The sequence below is a fragment of the Notothenia coriiceps genome, unplaced genomic scaffold (assembly GCF_000735185.1).
Source record: "Notothenia coriiceps isolate Sejong01 unplaced genomic scaffold, NC01 NC01_scaffold00036396, whole genome shotgun sequence".
In the NCBI taxonomy this organism is placed as follows: domain Eukaryota; kingdom Metazoa; phylum Chordata; class Actinopteri; order Perciformes; family Nototheniidae; genus Notothenia; species Notothenia coriiceps.
The window spans coordinates 621,746-642,698 of NW_011369097.1; the positions used below are offsets into that span (position 1 = coordinate 621,746).

The window sequence follows — 20,953 nt, forward strand, 5'->3', positions numbered from 1 at the left end:
AGTCCTAATCAGAACCAGAACGAGGGAGTCTGACACTGTTTGACTAATCCTTTATTTTTCTCTTTGTGGTAAATCTTACAAGGGTAATGTTTCACCGGATTAAGGTGCCTATGTCATGGATGCACATATTTCAGTCAGTGTGGGTGTTTTGGTCCAATACAGTAGTTGTAGCTTTTATTCTCCTAACCCACCTCAGCTCTGTGTGGGGATTTTGTTAACCTACACTTGACCCATGACACTGTGTACATTACTTTTAGCCGCGCTATATCGTGCCTCCACCCCTCAGACTCCCACATTCAGCTTCTAATGAGCCACATGCTGGGGCGCTCTGTCAAGGATATCTGGATCTGGGGGCGTACGCCCGCAACATGTAAAGCTGACTCTGAGAGACGTGGTGTTCACCAAAAAGCCACAAACCCCATCCTCCTGAGGGATCACATCGCAACAACTTCCATATGGTCTTTAAGCAGGAGAGTGCCATGATATATGGTTGACTACAGTCTGACTTAACAACACTGGGGCCTCAGCGAGCGTGTGTGTGACTGAAGGAGAGGGGTGCTGGTTGTTAATGTTGCTTTGTAACTGTCAATCAAGCCCTTTCTTGCTTTTCAGGCTTTCTGCTAAGAGATAGGCGGTAGTCGTCAACTTTTTGCATCATTTTGTCGTGTTATTAGAGAATATCTTTCATCTAAACAAAGCCATGTTTGTTCTACTTCTTCATTACCATAATATAGCAGCTCATGAACAAGAATGTGCAAATAAACAAGAAATAAATTCAACAGTAAGATGTCGAGGTCCAGATGCTGAATAGTACATCATTTGCACCACACTTTTGTCTATGGTAGCAATTAGAAAAACATGTGGCGCAGAAGGCAAAAAACAGAACGCAATTGCAACCTTTAAACAGACACACCAGCTGGAGTGGAGAAAGCAGCACTCCTGGTTTGTGGAGAAGAGCAAAGAACGAGCTGTCCAGCATGTTAATGATGGGTTTTGGGCCGATGGAGTGTGTATTGATTACAGGATATGTCCAATGGACCATAACTCTCTGCAGGGCTGCCAAGGGAGTGTCATGCCCCTAAACTAAACCCCCACAACACAACACACGACATATAAAGCTGAGGAAGGCTCTGTGGCTGTATGTGCGGCAGTCATTTCAAATGAAGTCACCAGAAACACCAGTGTTTTAAAAACCTCCTCCTGTTCTTGTAAAACAGAGGACGCCGCTCACAAGGTTTGGTTCTCATCGATGTAAGCTCTCTTTTTTCAAAGCTGTGGGAAAGTAGGTTTTTCTTTTGGAATATGAATGCCTCAATGCTGCAGAATGATGACAATGTATTATTAAATAGGTGAGATATTCATCATCATACAAGCTGAGGATAACAGCTGAAATCATGCGCCTATGACATTTGATGTATTAAAAACTGTACATTTCCATTGGATATCAACTCATAGCTAATTAATTTAGCATTGCTGTAAAATTGTATCCTATTGACTTAGCGGATCATTGTTCACCCTGCATCATGTGCTTCACCTCAGCTCATGACCTCTAGCTGAATGTCATGTACTATCCTAAGAAGTGCCATAAAACCATAACAGTACAGTTCATTCATTCAATTTTTATGCATAATAAAGTATATTTCCTACCATTAAAAACAAAACACATGACAAGTTAAAATAAAAGCAAATATCACAGAGCTATGTGTGTGCTTTTGCCTTCGAGGCAACCTTTTGAAGAACAAGTCTTAGTTTGAATGCAGAGCGCAAAGTTCAATGTAAGACTAAATCCAAATATAGGAGGATATTCTATTGTGTAGCAAATAAAAAGCAAAGCGAGACGGCTTGTATCTATTAGGTGATGGTGAACCTACATTTTTGGGTACTGTTTTGGAGGTCAGAAAGCGTTCGCACATGTTTGTCCTTGATACTTCTCCAGCTGCTTCACACATGTTGTAGCAAAAGAAGAGCATAACTGTAAAAGGGATTCACACACAACAGCAACTGTGGATTTGTATAGTTTTGCTATGACTGTTTGTAATATTTTTTTCACATAAAACCCACATTGGGATGGTTTGATATCTGTCATGGTGAACAGCTGCTTCAATCTCTGAACATAAGACTTACATGCTCTCACAACACTGGAGGGCTTCAATCATACTTAAACTACACTGGGGACATGGTGGTAAATAGGAAACATGCTACATACGATATATATAGTTTGGAAAGAGAAGGAAAGTTACCTTGTCATGAGAGAGGTAAGCAAGAGAGAGAGAGAGAGAGAGAGAGAGAGAGAGAGGGAGAGAGAGAGAGAGTGAGGGAGAGAGAGAGACTTTCTGCATGAGGAGTTATTTTAGGGTTGGGGTGAGGCCCTGAGATGCACAGCAGGCCAAAGAAAGCTGGAAGGCAATCAAAAAGGAACTATTTTCTACCGTGTTTCACTCTGTCAATCACCAACTGCTTCAGAGACTGAAAACAACTTTATTCCTCCCTGTGAATGATGCACCTTTCATCTGCACTCTCTGAGACAGTGAGGGGTTTAAATTAAACAACATCTGCTTTTTTTTAGAGGGTCATGCTCCTGCCGCTGGCTGAAAGTTGCCATGTGTGTCGCGTGCTTTCGCCAAAATATTGTGATGTACAGTGTGGTGAAATAAATTCCGTTAAAGCCGGCACTTTAGGGAGCATTATGAGCTCAGGTTAAATGTAAAGCCAGTTCCTGTCTGTGCTGCAGGGAGTCTGTAAGTATTCTATATTGTCCCGTACATTCACTGTGTGTGGTAGACTATGCCATTAATCCAATTACTAAAACAGCCATGTCAACTGGAGGAGCCAGAGCAACACAACATAAATCTGATGGATAGTGACCCTGGCAGTATGAGCGGCGCCGACACCTACTGTAGCATTCCATAGCCGTGTGTGGTTTTGGTGACATAACCATTGGATGGATTTCAGTGAGATTTGATACAGACATTCTTGTCCCCCTTGGAATGAATTTCAATTTCTTCAATACTTAGTTAATGACAAAATACCTGCAACACACATGCCACCCCTACACTGTAAGCTGACCTTTATTCTTAGTGCTAATTTCTTCAGGCAAGGAGGTTATGTTTTCGGTTCGGTTACTTTGTCAGCAGAATAAAGAAAAAACTACTGCGGAAATGTTAATGACATTTGGTGGAATGGTGAAGCACGGGCCAGGGATGAGCGGATCTTAATCATGGGACAGATGCACTCTTTATTTTCACGATTCTCATGTCACGTTTCTATGTCTAGGTTTGGGTGTTTTGCTGTTCTCCCTGTCATGTTTTCCTCCTGGGTTATTGTCTGGTCCTTTTCCCTGTGTTTTTCCTCCTGTCGTTAGTTTCCCTGGTGTGTCTAGTTGTCTGATTGTGTTCATCTGTGGCCCTTGTGTTTCTCCTCCCCTGCCCGTCTGTTTCTCGTCTTGTGATTACCCCTCCCTGTATTTAGTCTTGTCTCTTCCTGTGTTCAGTGTTGGTTCGTCTTTTGTTAGTGACTAAGTTCACCGTGGAGTGTTTTTGTTTGTCCATGTTATATATTAGCCCTTGAAATAAAGGTATTATAAGTGTTATCTGCGTTTGGGTCCTGCCTGCTTCACTCCTCGTATCAATTATCTTTCACATGGTAAACATTCCATCTGCTCAAAACAGATATTGACATTTAGCTCGAAGAGAAAGCTATGTCTAAAGTAAGGACAGCCTCACATACCTTTGTTGTAAAACTAGGAGGTATCTGACTTGCCAAAGGGATCCGTTACCTCAGTCTGTGCCTCCTGGTAGCCTATCCAAGAATCCATTTACAGCTAGGTATGAGTGAAAGCCACATTGAAAAGGTACAAAGATAAGAATGAAGCCTCTGAAAGCCGATACAAAGGAGGACAGATAAAACTCAACTCTATTCTCCGGTAACACTGGCTTTTAAAGGTCTTACTTTAATTGTTTTTTCCCAAGAAATGTGGTAAACCAAAACGGCAAAACAGCAATTCATCACAGATTCACCACCTAATTCGGGGTTACTGTATTTACACATAAACTTGCCAGCAATTTAAACTTTCATCCTATTATCACAGCTAAGTAGCTTACTATTTTGTAAACAGATTTCTGTAGCAATTTCCTACTACAATCTGATACACATTTTATAGAACAACTTGCTCTTGTGTGCCAATTACTGTCACATACAAGATTCCCACAGCTTCCTAAAGTGGTGTAAGATTACATGAAATCCGGTTGAAAATGTTCTATAGGGATTTTGATCCAGACGTTCAGCTGACCATCTGCAGTGTTCAGCACAAACACTTCCTCAGTATTGCAGCTGACAGATAGTCTTGTATTGTCACTAAAACAAGGCTACTGGTGGGCTGTGGCTGCGTGAGGATGCAATATGGCCTCCCTCTGCTCTTCATCTAAGCAACAATACTTTTTTAGGAACAGATGTGAACCTGGGCTCAGCGGGCAATAAAGTATAAGCCCATGACCCAAAAATCGAGATGCTCCATTCATCTTGAGCTTCGATCCTGTCTTCAAGTTAACAAATGGAAGTAACGCCAAGCTCACACTTGGCCAAACACAACGCTCATACACACTGCTTTGATTCTCAGCCACCATTAATAATAGTTGGGTAAAACGTCTGTCATAAAAACCTGCGAAGTTTCATCTTTACTTAAAATCATCAAGTTAACTAAAAGATAAATAAACATTGGCAGTCTAAACGCAATGTTCTGTTTTTAATCGATCAAAGCTTTGTACCTAGAAACCCTGGCTATTTTGAGCGCATGGAATGCAAAAACAAGTCTGCTAACCATCCATCCTGAAGCCGAAAACAGAGACAGTCAGCACCGAACCTGCCAGGACATGGGCAGGATGGAGGCTTCGGAGAGCCAGACAACAATCTCCGACCAGACCCACAGAGACTCAGACGTAGACGGTTTTATATCCACACTTCTAAAGACATGTAAGCGCACTCCCTGGACAACAAGTGATCCAATTCCTGCCATATATTTGCTATGAGCTCAACCCAATTGAACAAGGAGGTATTGTTTGGAAGCCATAAGTGTAGACACCCAATCCAGCAAGCAGCTGACACTTTTAATATTAAACATGACTTCAATCCCTTCAACGAGAATTTCCTAGAAGCAGCTCAGCCATGATATGTTTTTACTTAATCTTCCAGACAACAGGTTTGTTCCTTTTACTTTCCCCCACTGTGAACATGTTTTCTCATGCTGCCATGCCTAATAAAGCAGCCTGGTTCTCTGGTAGGGACGAAATAAAGATAGCCTGAGCCTGTTTTCCTCCATGGAGGTCTTCTACGTGGGGGCTTCCAGTCCCAGCTCCAGTCTGGGCCTTTGTGTTGGCACCTTGCCGGCCGTGAGGCTTCACTCAGCTGATGATAGCATAGCCTCCAGTCAGACCTGGGTGAGGGCCAAGCTGTAAGAGGGTCCAGATGGTTGGACAGACCCTGGCCTCCTTAAGATGCATTGCCTTGTTTAACACAGGCAGGTTAGACTGGACCTGTTTTTGGCTGATTAAAAGTATTTACTCTTTTAATTTGAGTAGCCGCAGCTCCACGCTAGATGTAATTTACACCTTGGTAAGTGTGCCTTTAGCTGAGACTTGAGAAAAAAATGAGGAGGATGCTTTGCACTGGACAGGAGGGAAGGAGATCTAATTAGGAGGCTGCTGGGGTCAATCAGCTTGTTGTGTAATCGGCAGAAATGTGTGTCAACTGTGTGTGTGTGCTGTGTGTGTGAGGGGGATAATTAGCAAAGAGAAACTGAGAAAACAGTAAACAAGTCAAAGAGAGGTAGGCCTATAGCTAGCTAGCTGCTACATTGATAGATAGATGCCACTGCCGTGTGGGTTTTACTTTACTCATAAAATGTAAAGATAACTCTCTCTAAAAAAGCTCCAATTCCAACATGTTATTTCTGTCTGCAGCAACAATGGCGGTCGTAAAAATGAAATTCAAATATCACATAAAAAGAGTCAATTTAGTTCAAGCTGTAGCCATTTCTGTGCTGAATTGGAACCCGTCCTCCAACCCAAAATCAGATCTTTTGTTTTCAGCAGTGATTCCAAAACAACAATCCACGCAATTTTGCATTTTTTTTTCTTTAGCTTGTAATGTGATAGACAATATTAAGTTAGAATAAAAAAAGCAGCATCGCTGGGTTCATTTAGAATCTGTGGAAAACCTGCAGTATGATTGCCGGAATTCTGCGGGCACGGATAGTGTTATAACAATTTTGCTTCTCAAGAAGTTGTCGATTGTTCATTCTCTCGCAGTATCTTCTAGTCCACTTTTTAATTATCCGGCAGTTAGGATATCCAATACTGCTGAGGTCAAATAAAAGAAGAAGCAGTTCCACCCATAATTAAGGGCTTCTGTCATAGAGCGAGCCAAGTGCTAATGATGGTAATTTCCATGCGGGGATCTAATGTGAAAATAAAAGGCATGGGGACAATAACACCCTAGGAAAACTTTCATTGGGCTATTCCATTTATATTTTCAGTCTGTGTGAATAAGATTCTAAAGCCTCTGTTTGAGAAGTTTACTAGTTCAGAAAGCTCTAATATACATAATGCATGTCAGTGTGCTTGTGTGCTGCTTCCAGACCTTACAACCATGTGTGTCCTTAGTATGTAAATAATAAAATAGATATATTTCGTAGCTGAATAAAAGATTATTATTTCAAATGTAAATAGGACAATCAAGGTTTTTACTTACGTTTTATGCAACGATTAGTTCCTGGTGCCAAAGCCCAGCCTGAGCAGCACTGCTGACCTCCACAGACATTAGGCCTGAAAGGAAGACAAATACAAAAAAAGGTGAATTAAGACACTGACGGTACCGCTTCAAGCCTCCATAAATAACAAGGACATTTTAATAATCCATGGAGCAATAACATCAAATCTTTGCATGACAAGCTGATCTGGTTGCTAAGGCTGTTACAGTTACAGATCATTCCATTTTGGCTTTCCTATTGATATGAACACTTTAGAGATTATACTATAATTGCATTTTATTTGATAAAAATGTCAGGGCAAGTCACGAAACCCTATCTGAACGAGGATCCACAAGTCCCTCTGTAATGCACGAGTCGAGTGAAAACAAAAACAGTTATCGGAGCCTTGAAGGGATTATGAGAGACACACGGGACATGAAAAGCACCCTGCATCTTCTATAAACCACTGAGCAAATGAGAGATGACAAGTTTTAAACAGTAAGAACTGCATTCTTTGCACTCTTTAATCCACACATTCAGCACGGGTCAATTTATCGAAGTGAGATAGATGAAAAAGCACCAGACCGCAAGAGCAACTTGAGGGCAACAGTCACCGAGCTGGCAAGGATCTGTGCCCCGTCATCCTTTCACGAGATATTACAGTAAGTGGATGTCTGACTCATGGTGATTTGAGAAGATAACGGGAATTGACTCATTGAACTCAGTTGGATTGGGCTCATTAGATACTGCAAGTCTTACTGGGGCGTCACAGGGATAACATGCAGTTGTTTTGGGCCCTCTGGCAGGCTTAACTTTGTCATAAATCAAACACATCAGGCCAGGCCCGTGCCAAATACATCAGTCATCACATTCAAATTCCGTCAAGGGATATATGTATGTAATGGAGAACGTTATACAACATAATTAGGATCCTGCCCCAGGTTAAAATGAAGATAAAACCATGTTCACACATAGTTATATTTTTATTTCAAACATGAAGCACAGGGTATAATTTCACCACTGAGATATCTCAATCAGTCCACAACTGACAGGTGCACACAGAAGGGAGTCATACTGAGTCAACATGTATGTAAAGGAGAGAAAAGTAAACCCGGTGCTTCCAGTGCCTCCGGGTCCACTAAATGAGTGATCTCAGTGGGAATTCAGAGAGGAAATGTGTCATGAAAACACTTTCTCTAACAAGTGGCGGGTGATTCATCTTAAGCTAATGAATCAATGTGTCACCGTTCAGACTACTATAATGTTCCCTGGAAGTTATGTAACGCCACCTTTATGTTTCTATAACACTCAAAGAAGCCAATACATTCAACACTTGAGAATGCTTCTTTTTTTTGGCAATGTCAAGCAAGGTAATAAAGCATGTCTGATTGAACACTACAGGCAGGAATTTACTTAATGCATTGCTTTAAATTGACAGCAACGCAATTCAACCATGCATGAACTGTCGGCTTGAAGGATTGGATAAGAAATGTTATTTTTAAGGTGTGATGGATCAGGGCATATTGACAGTGCACAATAAAACACAGTTATTTTGTGGACAGAGTAAATACATTTCAGATATAAGTACTGGAAAACATTCCCAATGTTATCAATGTTTAGGTTTAAGGCAGGTGAGTGCACATTATTTGTATGCCTACCGATGGCACACCAATTGCCTTAATCATCCTCCGCATTAATTGGCCATATAAATAATCAATTTCCTAAAGGCAAGAGCCCATTTTATGACACACAAAAGAGATATTTTGTTGGTTTTTCAGTGTCTGCAACCCAAGGTGAGCCATTAAAATCCCCCTCTGATTATTATGTAAACCCTTTTCCCTCTGGTGTGTATCACGCTTTGTCCCTATGGAACAAAAAGGACTGGATACATGAAGGTTCATTTCACAAAAAGAAAAGAGCTTTAATGTGGAAACAACCCATCGTCCTAAGTTTAACAAAGACAAAAAAATAGGGATTTGCAGCTTTGACAGAGGGCCATCTGAGAAACAGGTGTTTCTGATCACTAAGCAAATTTGCAAATGTTCACCAGCCAAGGCTCCGGTTGAACCATATAGCCACAGGCAAGAGAATAAAAGGGTGCACACATTGAAGTAGTCTACAGCCATTCTCCTACTTTCATTTAAATATGCTGTAATTTGTAGTAATGGGAGGAAATGGTGATAATGCAGTGTTGCATTAGTCTCAAAATAGTTCATATATTCATATACATTTGATTTGCTGCTCATTATACACCTCCACTATCAGCCAGTAATCAGCACAGTGTTTAACCTCATCTATTATTACATGTCCTGCCATGACCCTGATAACTAAACACACACATTACAGTCATTTATATACAGCTTTCACCTAATGCATTCCATCCAGACGGCTTTGTATTGACATGGAACACAACTTTGAAGCCCTTTTCTGCGGGTCATGTTACATAATTACTTGGATTGCATTACAGGAAGAGATATTCTGCTTTAGTGCGCCACAACCACTTTACAGTAAACCACATGGACTCAGTAAAATAGGTCACACACATTCCTAAACAACTTCTGTCCATACAGTGAACGTGAATGGCTTAAACAGCTTGATAAAGCAAAGTAAACATGTTTTATAGTGGAGCATTTGGCTTCCGTTCTTACCCAACAAGTCTCCTTGTGCTGGCAGAGCCGGTCTTGCTGCTCTGCCTCCGGTTCACTCCGCTCCTGTGCTGCAGGATGCCCGGGTGTCTGGCGGTGCGCAGCGCACCATCCCGCGGCGCAGAGACGGGGTCTTCCCGGGAGACGCGTGCAGCATGAGCCGGTCCTGCTTTGGATGTGTGCCTGTCATCCCCGTGGGGTGATGTGCCCCTGGGAAGTCGGACAAGAGTCATTGACCGGCTGGTCCCAGGAGAATTTTCACTGGATGGTTCCGGAGATGCATCGTCCTCTGGTTCCCTTGGCGAGTGACCTTGACTCCTCACCCGGGATTGCTGCTTGTTCGACACCACCTGGGCTGCCCCTGCACCCTCTTTCCTCCCACCTGTTGTGTCCTTGTGACTGTCACTAATTTGCACCAGCGCAACAGTCAAAAGCATCAAAACAAAAAATCCTGCGCGGTCCATTTTCAGCAAGCAACGTTTTGAAAGTACCGCGTAAAAATGCAGATCGCGTTACAGTTGTATTGAGAGCCACTAAAATGTGAGCAAATGAAATAAAAGCCCCCGATTAATCTACACGAGTTCAGCAAGACGACATCCTCTCCCAGGAATGAAAAAAGCCTGGATACCTCTTCATAATGCCCAGGTAAGAGATTGCGCAGTAATGTCTTCAGGTTGTCAAATCAGCACCTAACTACAGTCCAAAGTGAGAAACTCTAAGCTTTCCTTCCAGCAGTGAACAACTATTATTTTAGGCAAACATTATTCCATCTGTTTTAGTTTATGTTAAACAAGAGAAATAGGCTCAAAAGAGAGCAGCGTGCTGGCTTCAGGGCTGCTGAAGCTGTACTCCAAGTGAGAGAGTTTGAATCGTGCTCCCATGAATATCACCACCTCCTTGGATCTGAAGTCACCGGGAATTTTTGTAGGGATTGCATGCGCTTTGCAAGAAGAAACTCCCCCTTGTCGGCTGTATTGTTGCTTCACTCACGGCACCGCTCGGTCCATGTACCCACACGCACTTTCTATGCCAAGTTACATCATGTTACTGAGCGTCTTTTCCTGTGATCCCTTTGAACAGGACTTTTGGAATTATCGTGAGTGCAGCATACGTTAATCGTTACCTTTCATTTAAATTTGAATTAGCATGCTACTACAATATCATAAAACTTCAGAAACCAGATGTTTTTTTCCTGAAGATCCACAACACTGATTGCTGGATTATTGGAGTCAATGCATTCTCTTTTATAATGACTTGAATTGATTGAGTGTACAGTAGGCTAATTGTGTTAATTTATCACATTGCCACAACACAGTGTGTAGCACAGTTCAATTAATGCTGTGGTTCATCTTTTATAAATAACAGCGCATTGTGGCCATTTGCAAGTTTACAGACAAACCAGCAGTAAAATATATGGGAAATCTCAAACTCAATCTTGGAAAACAGGTTATGTAACAGATCCCATTCATCTCCCCCTCTCACCCATGCTGCATCATCACTTTCCCTCCGATTGTCTGGAAACAACACATTTCTCTTCTCCCATAAGATCTTAAACAACCCAAAGAGTTGGCTCGCTCCTCTCATTCAACCCGCAAGATGCACGCCTGTCTCTCTCATGAGTGGTCCCTGAGCACCATTACCACACACTGCACTGCCATCCAAAACAAACAGCAGCGGTAAGAAAGACTGTAGTCTGCTCATTCATTCTCCTTTCCTCTATAGCTTGGCTATACAAACCTCTTAGATTTACCACTGAAACTTTTAAAAAGGTTATTGTACACTTAGAATAGACTGTCTCCTTTCCTGTCAGATCACCAAGGAAACATCATGTCTGTGTGAATACTTGGGCTGAGCGCCACAGCTCCTCTTGCAGCCCATGAGAAACCTAATTAGAGAAGGAGGCTGCATTTGTCTTATAACTGACCGAAAGTCTAACTCCACCCCCAGTCATGTTTCCCTGCTGGTGTCGACGGCCCTCAAAGAAAAGATCGTGGCCAGTTGACCCCAGCATCGTAGAAGGTGAAATCCACAAATGTGTGGTTTGCTATCTGCTCAGTGACCTCTGTGAGTGAGCAGCTGGCTGCAGACCAACTGTTATAGCAGTCAGCATCTTAATCCATTTCTGTATCTTTGGTTTTGTAGGTGGTTATTAAAAATGTTGGGCCAATGTAAGGCTGTAGCTTGGCAAATCAACTCGAGTCAACACAAGCACATTTAAGATTTTCAAATGGATGTTATAAACCACGATTAGTTACCAAAAAATGTATATTGTTGCATCTCAGTTATTTGCTCATTACTGTTACTATGCATGTGTTATCAGCTAAACTAATGTAGTACAGCAGCCTTGTAATACATTACTTTAACAGGTGGGCAAACACACAGCAACATCTCTCTGTGTAAGTAAGTTTAACAGCCCCGCAAACTGTAGCCTCCAAAGAGATACATATGAAAAAGACCCAAAACGTGAACACAACAACTTTCAGGAAAAGACTGTTGTATTAGACTTTTTAAGCTATGTATTTCAGCAATGAATTACCTCAAATGATTGAACGTTTCTTAAAGTTATAGCTATTTCAACCATTTATCAAGGTTGCACGTTCGGTTAACACAATCTGTTGATTTAGCTTACTATTTCAACAGTTAATTAATAACTAAAGTATATTTTGCCTTTTTCCCATTAATTATAGATAATATCTTCCCTTTAAAGGCCTATCCACGACCTTTAGTTAGCTAACCAATGGCATACTTTTAGCTAGCTGGCTATTTCAACTGTTAAAGGTAAGGTAGGTAAGAATGGAGAAACCAGCTCGAGTGCGCTAGGGCCGGGGCAGATAATTCAACGTGCTTTTTACAGCGCCACGGCTTCCACAAATGAAATATTTGTATATATTTATTGTCAAAGCATTTAATTTATTCATTGCTATCGGGATGTTAAGAGCATTCCATGGAATATAACAAAAAGTGTTTCTGAAGTGAATTACCTACCCCACCTTTAAGCATAGCTGTTAAACCATTAGCATACTTAACGCTAGCTGGCTATTTCAACTGTTTATAAATTAGGCAACTAGCTAACATATCTATCTCAGCTATTCATTAAAATAATGTTAGTTTATTTTAACCTATTCATACATTACTTAGGGCCCCAAGTGGGCCAGGGGCAGCCCTGCTGTTAGCTAACTACGCGTAGCCTCAGAACTTGCTGCTATCTTGCTAACTTGTTTTCACCATATACAGTCTATGGTTTTCACACACTAAACATCAAAACAGCTCATGGGGTAAAAAAAATACATATTTTGCTGCTTACCTGTAGTGCTATTCATAAGTGTAGGTTGATTTTGACTTGAGTTGCAGTGTGCTGGGAATATCAAATGATGATATTTCTAAGAGTCCTTTTTTCTGGGAAGACATATTGCTAGTTTTTCGAAGACATCTCTTCAGTTGATCTCCAAAATTGGCCAACTCAAACCAAACCTAGCTGTATTGATACAGCCCTACACGAGAGGTTTGCATTTGAGTTTGTGAAAACTAGCAAGCGATCAGAGGTCTAAACCAGCTAGATAAAGTAGAGAATAAACAGTTTAAAGTATTAAAAAGAAGAAACAGTGATAAACTGTAAAGGTTAGCATTGGATTGTTTGGCGAACTTTAGTTTTTAACTCATATCCTTCTTAATTACTTGGGCTAGTCATCTGTCACATACCCTTTGGTAACTGCAGACATACCCCATAGGGCACAAGTTGGTTTGGAACCACTGAAGGTCTGTGAAGCAGCTATCTGTGTTATGAAAGTGGGCCTTAACATGGCCCAATTTGATACAATTTGCAGCATCTGGAGGAACTCTAGAATAAATACCAGGAGGATGTCTCTGGCTATAACCGACGCTTCTACACAAAGAGTCCTTTGAAAACTCTGGCATGACAACCAAGCCACTCCTATCATCGTTCAAATGCAGAGCAGAAATATAACTGCCTTACACTGCATAGTTTTATACAAAGCAGGGTCATAGTAACAATAACAACATCCAAGCCTTGTAATTACACTGACGCAAACAACCTGCATGCATGTTTAATGAAGAAAACTCAAGGTGGATTTGATTTGTCTCCATACTTAGTGCTTGTAATTGCTCCATTTCCTAGATGATTTTCTGTGCAAGGTAAATGTTTTGAAGCTACTGAACACACACTCACTTCTAATGAATTCTACCAATGGGAACCAATTCTACACGCTTACCTGTCAGCGTGAACATCCCAAGAGAGACACATTTGCATTCATTTAGTTAAAAGTGACTGCATGGTCTTTGTTGAGTGAGTGAAGGGTCACAGTTCAAGTGTACCCATTAGAAAGCCAAACAGTATCATTACACTCAGAATGTATAGTGCTCTCATTAAAAGCAAGTATCAACGGATTATTCTTAGCCTCGCCTCCAGAATTTTAAGTGATCTATGTGAATCGGTCTCTGTAATGAATTTCAATGGAGAGCACCAACAAGGAACGTCAATCTCTTCGTTAGCTACCTTTTGCCATTTGTATCAAAGCCCTCAGCACTCCTTCCTCTTTGCCCGGCAGCTAACATAATACTGACATTGTTCAGACTGGGCAGCAGTGAGAACCTGTGGGAAAACGTGAGAAAGAGAGGTTCATTTGGCAGAAAACCACTTCGTAAAAGCTGAAATTATGTGCTTTATTAATGTGGTTGTTTTTCATTGAACATGACAGCTTTTCTTTAGAAGGAATATTACAGCAAAACCAAGTCCATTGCGCTTCATAGCTTATTGAGCAGTGTACATAAAACAGGCGTTCACGCAACAAGAGGAAACATTTGAAGATATACAGGATAAATGTAATGTGCTTAGTCCAAGGACTACAGGGTCTTTCCCAGCTTGTATGAATGAGGTGCTGTCAGCTGGGTAATAGAAGTAGGTCACATGGGCGTTATTTAAGACAGGCACTTCCACTTCGCCTTTCATGATATGCTTCATACATTTTCTTTACATGGGTGTTGTGATGAGTGCCGGATGAAAAAAAGAGGGCTTCAGCCAAACTGTACATGCAAGCCTGGATCGTCTTTGTTATACATTACTGTCGAAAAAAAGGGGAACATATATCCACTCCAACGCTACGTGTTCAAAAAGTGGATCCATCCAGAAACATGTTCAAGTCAGACATATTTTAACACCATTGGCTATGTTTCTGATGCATGTCATAGCGCTGGCTTTATTTCACGGCTGAGTGAGCGGCTCACTCATTTATGGGTGTGAGTAGTTAATTTAACAAAGGCTTTAAGCTCCCTGGGATGTCAGCACTAAAGGAAATGTGCAAGAAAACTGTAACAAAGATTAGATTAAGTACTTTCCTTTTTACAAATTGCCCTTTAGCCCCCTCTGAAAAGCCTCACTAGAGAACAAGCGGTTTTGGCTTTTGTACAGAGATCATTATACATCATACATTACTGTAATATGTAATATATATCGAATATAGATGGAATCCTAGCAGTAGAATGACCAACCTGATGCAAGCTGCATCAAATGAAGTAAAACCTTATTTTAGAGGCCATCCTGGAGAGAAGACTAAATTAATCTTCCTATATTTTGTGTTTAGTTAATTTACTGAACGAGTATGGGATTTTATCAGCATGGTTTCGAGAGGTTTAAGATAAAATAGAAAGGAGAGTGTTTGCCTGATTTGATGGGGGTGTATTCTCTTGTCTTTTTCCTGATGTTTTGGGTTAGTCAGCAGGGGCTCGTAGGACAGATTCTTTTTTCTGCTGGTGCTACGAACAAGGCAACTTTAGTTGTCCACTGGCAAATGAACCCCTGTGAAGCTGGTTCCTTAAATAGCTCTGCTCCCTGAATATTTGAACGGACACTGGTTCCCGAGATAGGAATTTAAGGACTATATAGACACAAAGGCAGATGCTACCCTCCTGCTTCCATCTAGGGACTAGAAATGCAAAAAGTAAACCATCTGTGTTATTTGAAATATGATCCGAGAAGCGGCATGGCAGTATAACTAAGAGATTTGATCATCATCCATTTCTCTCCCCCAGTCAACTCAAAGATACATTTGTTGGATCGAGGCAGCTGATTCAGAGAGGGAAGGGGAAGAGTCCTGTGGATTTTTATTACATTTTAGGGTTTATAATTTATGGCTTTACAATGTGTTTGTCGATGGCAGCTTTGGTGGTCTTTTGAAATACAATTTCAGCTCTGATCGGTTTGAATATCTATGGCTCAATTCTGCTAATGCTTTTTAAATCCACCACATCAGCCTCAAATGTTGTGTTGCACTACTTCTGTCTCTTGAAGTTTGATTTAAAAGACTCTCCAGTGAACAATACACAGGATGATGTCACACTACAGCATGATAAATTCCCCTAGAGTGGATTCAAGGGGTAGATCATGCTGGCAAGCAATTAGGTAAAATAATAACTTGCCAGAAAAAATATTTCCCAAAGATGTAGCCCTTCTACTCATTAGAATAAATCATTTAAAAATCCATGAAATCAATCACAACATAAATCAACACTGGTAATGTCTAAATAAGTGTGGGATGCAGATTGTGCGCTTTGTAACATGCTCTCTTATATTCTGAGTATGTAGATGCCATGTTTTCTTTGGCTCTTTGAAGAATTGACAAAAGAAAAAGCAGAAGGAGGGGTTAACGAGTGCAATAGATCATCCTGGCTTTATAACCGGAGCTTTCTTCTCCTCCCCTCCCTTTCAATTTTCCTGGCCCCTCACCCTCAATTCAGTGTGCCTCTCTAGCCATTGGCCTGGGGCCTTGTGGGCTTCTGGTCCTCCTGGCAGTGACCTGGCCACAAGGCTCACTGGACCATCTAAACTGCTATTCATCATGAAGGGGCGATAGATGGCAACACGCCGTTCAGCTTAATCCCCGTTAACAGTGTCTCCACCAACCGACCATGGAAAATCAAGTTCAAGCATTTTCCACATTAGCAGCTTTACCAGGAGGATAGAAACGGATATCTGCTCCAATTACCCAACATCCCTCCGTCCACCACAGGAAAAAGCGGCTCCACACACTTATCTCCCCAAAAGTATTAACTGATGGCTCTATTCAACACAGTTTCATAAGAGACAATGTGAGTGAATGATGCAGAGGTAATATTAGATGGGATATTTCAGAAATTGGGGTAAAGGTGAGACAGGAGGAGCCTCTGAGTTAATGCCAACTGTCTGGCACCAAACTGCCAATGACTTTCCGTATAACCCGCTGTGTGCAATTTACAGGCATGCAACTGGTGCAGTAAAGAGCCATAGGATTTACTGAAGCCTCTCTCGTCATATTGTAAAACAAATTCCCAGTTGTGGTCTTTTTTACCAGGTTAAGAGGCCACATTAGCTCTATTTCCTTGTTTTATGTCTAACTTTAACAAGTGTCATGCAGATCTTATAAAAGTGCTTTTATTCTTGAACCAGGACCTTTAAGAATACTGTTCACACTTGCAAGGAAAATGCTGTATAAAACTCACTTAACTGCTTAATTGACTACAGAGGGTCACTCTTACAACAAAATAGCATATAATGATGACCATGTTGAAAGTAAAATATATTTTATAATGACTCCAAACACTGGCATTTACATTTTAATGTTTTATTAACTCTGTCTGCTTCAATTCACTGCTGGAAGTGTTTTATCTTTCCTGTTTCCACAGAGTGTCTCTTAAACAGTGTTTAAGTGAAACTGACACTGAAAATCATCCCTCCAGCCCACTCAACAGTCCAAGCACTCGCAGGATAAAGGAAAGATTTACTAAGATTGTCAGTTGTTTTGGTATTAGACTGCAGCCTGTTGAGTAATACAGGTTAAGGTCTGTTTACCTTTGCGGCTGGGAATGGATGATGCATAAGCCCCTTTTGCTGGTTGACTCATTAATGACACGTGCCTTCCAGCACATCAATTTGGTATGGTGCCGTGGTTTGGTTCAAAGTAATTGCTAGTTATGTTTTCAAGCAGTGTTCCTCTTCCTATAAGTAGTATTCATGCAACGTTCATGTTTAATAGCTGCTAGTCCTGCTGGATGGGCATCATGCTTGGTTAGCTGTGAGCCGAGAATCACGTGTTCCCTTCAGCAACAGTTAGATGAATGAAAAATCTTCTTTACTTCCCCCAATTAACAGTGATGGTTGAACACCAGAAAGTTATGATGCGATTTAACCCCCTGCATGAGGTCAATTTGACCTGAATAGCTTCCTATTAAGCATGATAAATGTGTTATTTTTCAAGCCATTAAACCTTTTTCCCATAGTCCATTTAGTCAGAACAAACCATTGGCCTGCCATTACATACGTTCTGCTGACCGCAAGCAAGCTTTAAGGAGCAAGGGGATGACACAACAATTAGCAGAGATGACTTCAAAGTGTTTTCTGCCACAGGGTTTCGCTAATCATCAGTCACCAGTGTTGGGTGGGGATCCCTCCAGTGCGAGGGTCAATAGGGTAACACCAACACAGCACATAACTAAGACCAAACTTCAGTCCAGTTGCTAGGCCATCAATGAAACCTTGTTATGACCATGAGATCTATGGGACAGGACTGAGGGGAAGAAAAAGGCGTGTGAGGTTCAGGGAGGACGCTTCTCTAACTGCGCTGACCTGTCTGTGAGAGCCCCCGGGCAGACAGACACCAAGGCCTCTGACAGATGTTCAGGGAAAAGTGCTCCATTCATCATGGCACTTTTGTGGAATTTCTTTGAACTGCTTTTACATAGTAGTTCAAAGAAATATATAGATTCAACAGTCATAGATAAATAATATGGATAGCTGGATGTCTAGATTTTCCAAAATTGGAATTCCATGTCTGTTAAGTATAGGATTTAGTTCCTGGAAGTCTCCCATTCGCTGCCCCGCTCATAAATCACACCCTTGAGGGAGCTGTTAGAATGGATGTGTTATTGTGCAACACTGTATACAAGCCTAAACCACACCAAAGTGGGTCCACTGCGCACACACACATGTAAATTGGCAAGTTGACAATGGAGTGAGAAGTCATGGCAATGCAGGGTCTCACTCAGCCCATGTGGAACTGCCTTTTCCTCCCACTCTCTCATGCCGCAGCAGTGGGGTTTATATCACCCAAGGCAAAAATGACAAGATGACAACGACAAAAGTATAAACAAAAAACAAAGCCAATAAAACTGTTCTCTCCATCAGCTCACAAAAATGCATTTCCGCAACAGAAAAAGAAGAAGAATATCTTCTGTGGACTGTCTTTTGTTAACATTCCAGTTCAGTGTAATGTAAAAGTGTTTATACGACTCTACCCGGCCTGCCGGTACAGCTAAGTTTTATACTCAAGCGCTCCGTAGGGAGCAGGAAGAGAGGCCCCGTGTGTCCAGAGCCCCGTCTCCTGAGCAGCACTAAGCACTCAGCAGGCTTCAAGGGCGAATGTTCATTAGGAAGCCAAGTTTTAATAAGCCCGCAGACAGACATGCTGCTAAACAGCCTCAAGTGCCAGAGGAGGTGAGTTTACTTATCCTGCTTATCCTCGTGATTTCACATGGCATCATGAGCAACGCATCCAGGTAGATGAACCAATGGTCGACCACTAAACATCATGTACCATCAGTTCGGGGAGAGACGTATGTGAAATACATTTAGCTTGTGGAATTGGTGTTGGATGGATTGAATTGCGACCTATAGGTCAAACACTTTATGTTAAATTGACTAAAATAAATGTAATTTTCCTTAAATTACGATCATTTTGAGTCTCTTGTGTGGTAGTTTAACATTTTTCATCTGGAAATGCGTGGCATCAATCTTTTCATTTCACTCTTGGCAAGAAGGGGAAAAGCATATTTCCTGAATGATTATTATATCATCATAAACTATTATATTATTATATAGCTGTCAAATCGATGTAGTGGAGGAAAAAAGTTTCACATTTGTTTTTAGATGTAGTGTAGTAGGCTAGTAACATATAATCGAGGAGAACAGAGACAAATATCTTTAAGTTGTACATAAGTATGGTATTTGACTAAATGTACTTTCCACTACTGTGTTTCATATATTAAAACCAGAATGCAACTTTATTGTCTAGGGTTTCAACAATGGGAGCTTTGGTTTGCATATGACAAATGTTAGGAGAAAGGTTCGAGCAATATATAATAATGAAAAATGAAAACACAAGAGCATATCAAGGTTGTCACTCTGTCATTATGGAGGAAATTAAGTCTGATAACTTACCCGGTGTTGTTCCTGTAATCTCAAAGTAATACCCACCCTCCATTCTTCATGGACAGTCTTGGCACAGTCCAGACCCGTGTTTATCTAAGCAAGAGGTAAATGACCAAATGAATAAAAACAGTATGACAGCTGACTAGAAAAATACACGATGACTGACATTACAATTATCGAGGGCTGTTAACAAAACGATAACGTCATAAAATTGTCCTTCAACTGTTTCTACTTTACTGCGTTGGCCTCGAGATAAGATAACCCAGAGAGGAATCAATCACAGTGCTTGTATATTAGGACTGCGTGGGATGTTTAGATAGCAAAATATGGCTTAAAATCTTGCACATTTTGTTCTGTACCAGGTTTTTTTGTGTTTGGAAATTGTCTTAGGGACTGCAGGGGATTTCATAATGGGCAAATGGAGATTGGAATGGTGTCATTGATACCAATAAACAACCAAGCCTTTGTTTGTTGTGCATAGATTGATTCCAGCCTCTGTATGAAATATACAGATTCTATTGTGTTCTAACAAAACAACAAAGTTAGAAGTGGTCAGTGATTTTATTAATAAAAGGCCTGGCTAATATTAGAGGCTGTGATTCTGGAATTTCATACTACTGTTTTCCATCACCCTATTGTTTTGATCTCAGCAATTGACAGTGTGTGATGAGAGGTTTGGTAATCACAGGCCTTCTTTTTAGATTACTTGCAGAGGGACCAACCATCTGTCCACCATTTAGCATAAAGAATGATTCCCTGTTTGAAGCAAGAGTCAGATCTACTTATTAGATCATTGCGTCATCCCTTAAGTCTTAAGATGATGGATAGTGTTGTGTGGGGTCACTCTTTTTAGGGGAAATTGATCAACCAAAATGTACTCAGCTTGTGTCTGAGCCCAAGCCACATCTGGAAGCAACCTGGGGGCTGTTAATCACAAACTAAACACAAAATAGCTCCGTCTCCTTGTCACAAACACCCGGGAACTCCTCTAGTTGCACAACTGCCTTTATTATGTCATTTCTGCACTTAGCAAAATGACAGAAAATGGAAGATTTTCATATTTATGTGGTGATAAATACGTGAATTTGGACTGGAAACTTAAGTGTTGGAAATTGGAAGTGTATTCCTGTGTAGCCTCCTTGGAGAGATCTTTCTGGGGAAATTCTTTGCTGACGTAATGTTTACTTAGCCACAAAAGGCTGTTGCGTTCGCTAATGACTGCAAAAAGATCACAGATTCATTCAACGGATGGAAACTATATCAACCGCAGTCTGTGGACAATACTGGGCATCAGATGACATGTTGTACCTCCTTGTGGAGTAGTTGGCCTGTTCTGCAAAGGGAAAAGGCCTTTGAAATGATGATGGCGGT

The 20,953-nt window shown here is 41.1% G+C and overlaps 2 protein-coding genes across 2 annotated transcripts in view; one reads left to right on the forward strand and one right to left on the reverse strand.

Moving 5' to 3' along the window:
* Window positions 1-10,024, reverse strand: part of LOC104963642 (latent-transforming growth factor beta-binding protein 2) — a 94,004-nt gene extending 83,980 nt beyond the window's left edge. The window contains exons 1-2 of the mRNA XM_010792256.1: window positions 9,391-10,024; window positions 6,745-6,818 (exon numbers count right to left, since the gene is read on the reverse strand). Of these exons, the coding sequence (XP_010790558.1) occupies window positions 6,745-6,818; window positions 9,391-9,851 (535 nt within the window). The 5' untranslated portion in view covers window positions 9,852-10,024. The remainder of the gene's footprint in view (window positions 1-6,744; window positions 6,819-9,390) is intronic.
* The window catches only part of LOC104963667 (calcium/calmodulin-dependent protein kinase kinase 1-like), a 366,751-nt gene that overhangs the window by 183,846 nt on the left and 161,952 nt on the right, over window positions 1-20,953 (forward strand). The window lies entirely within an intron of this gene.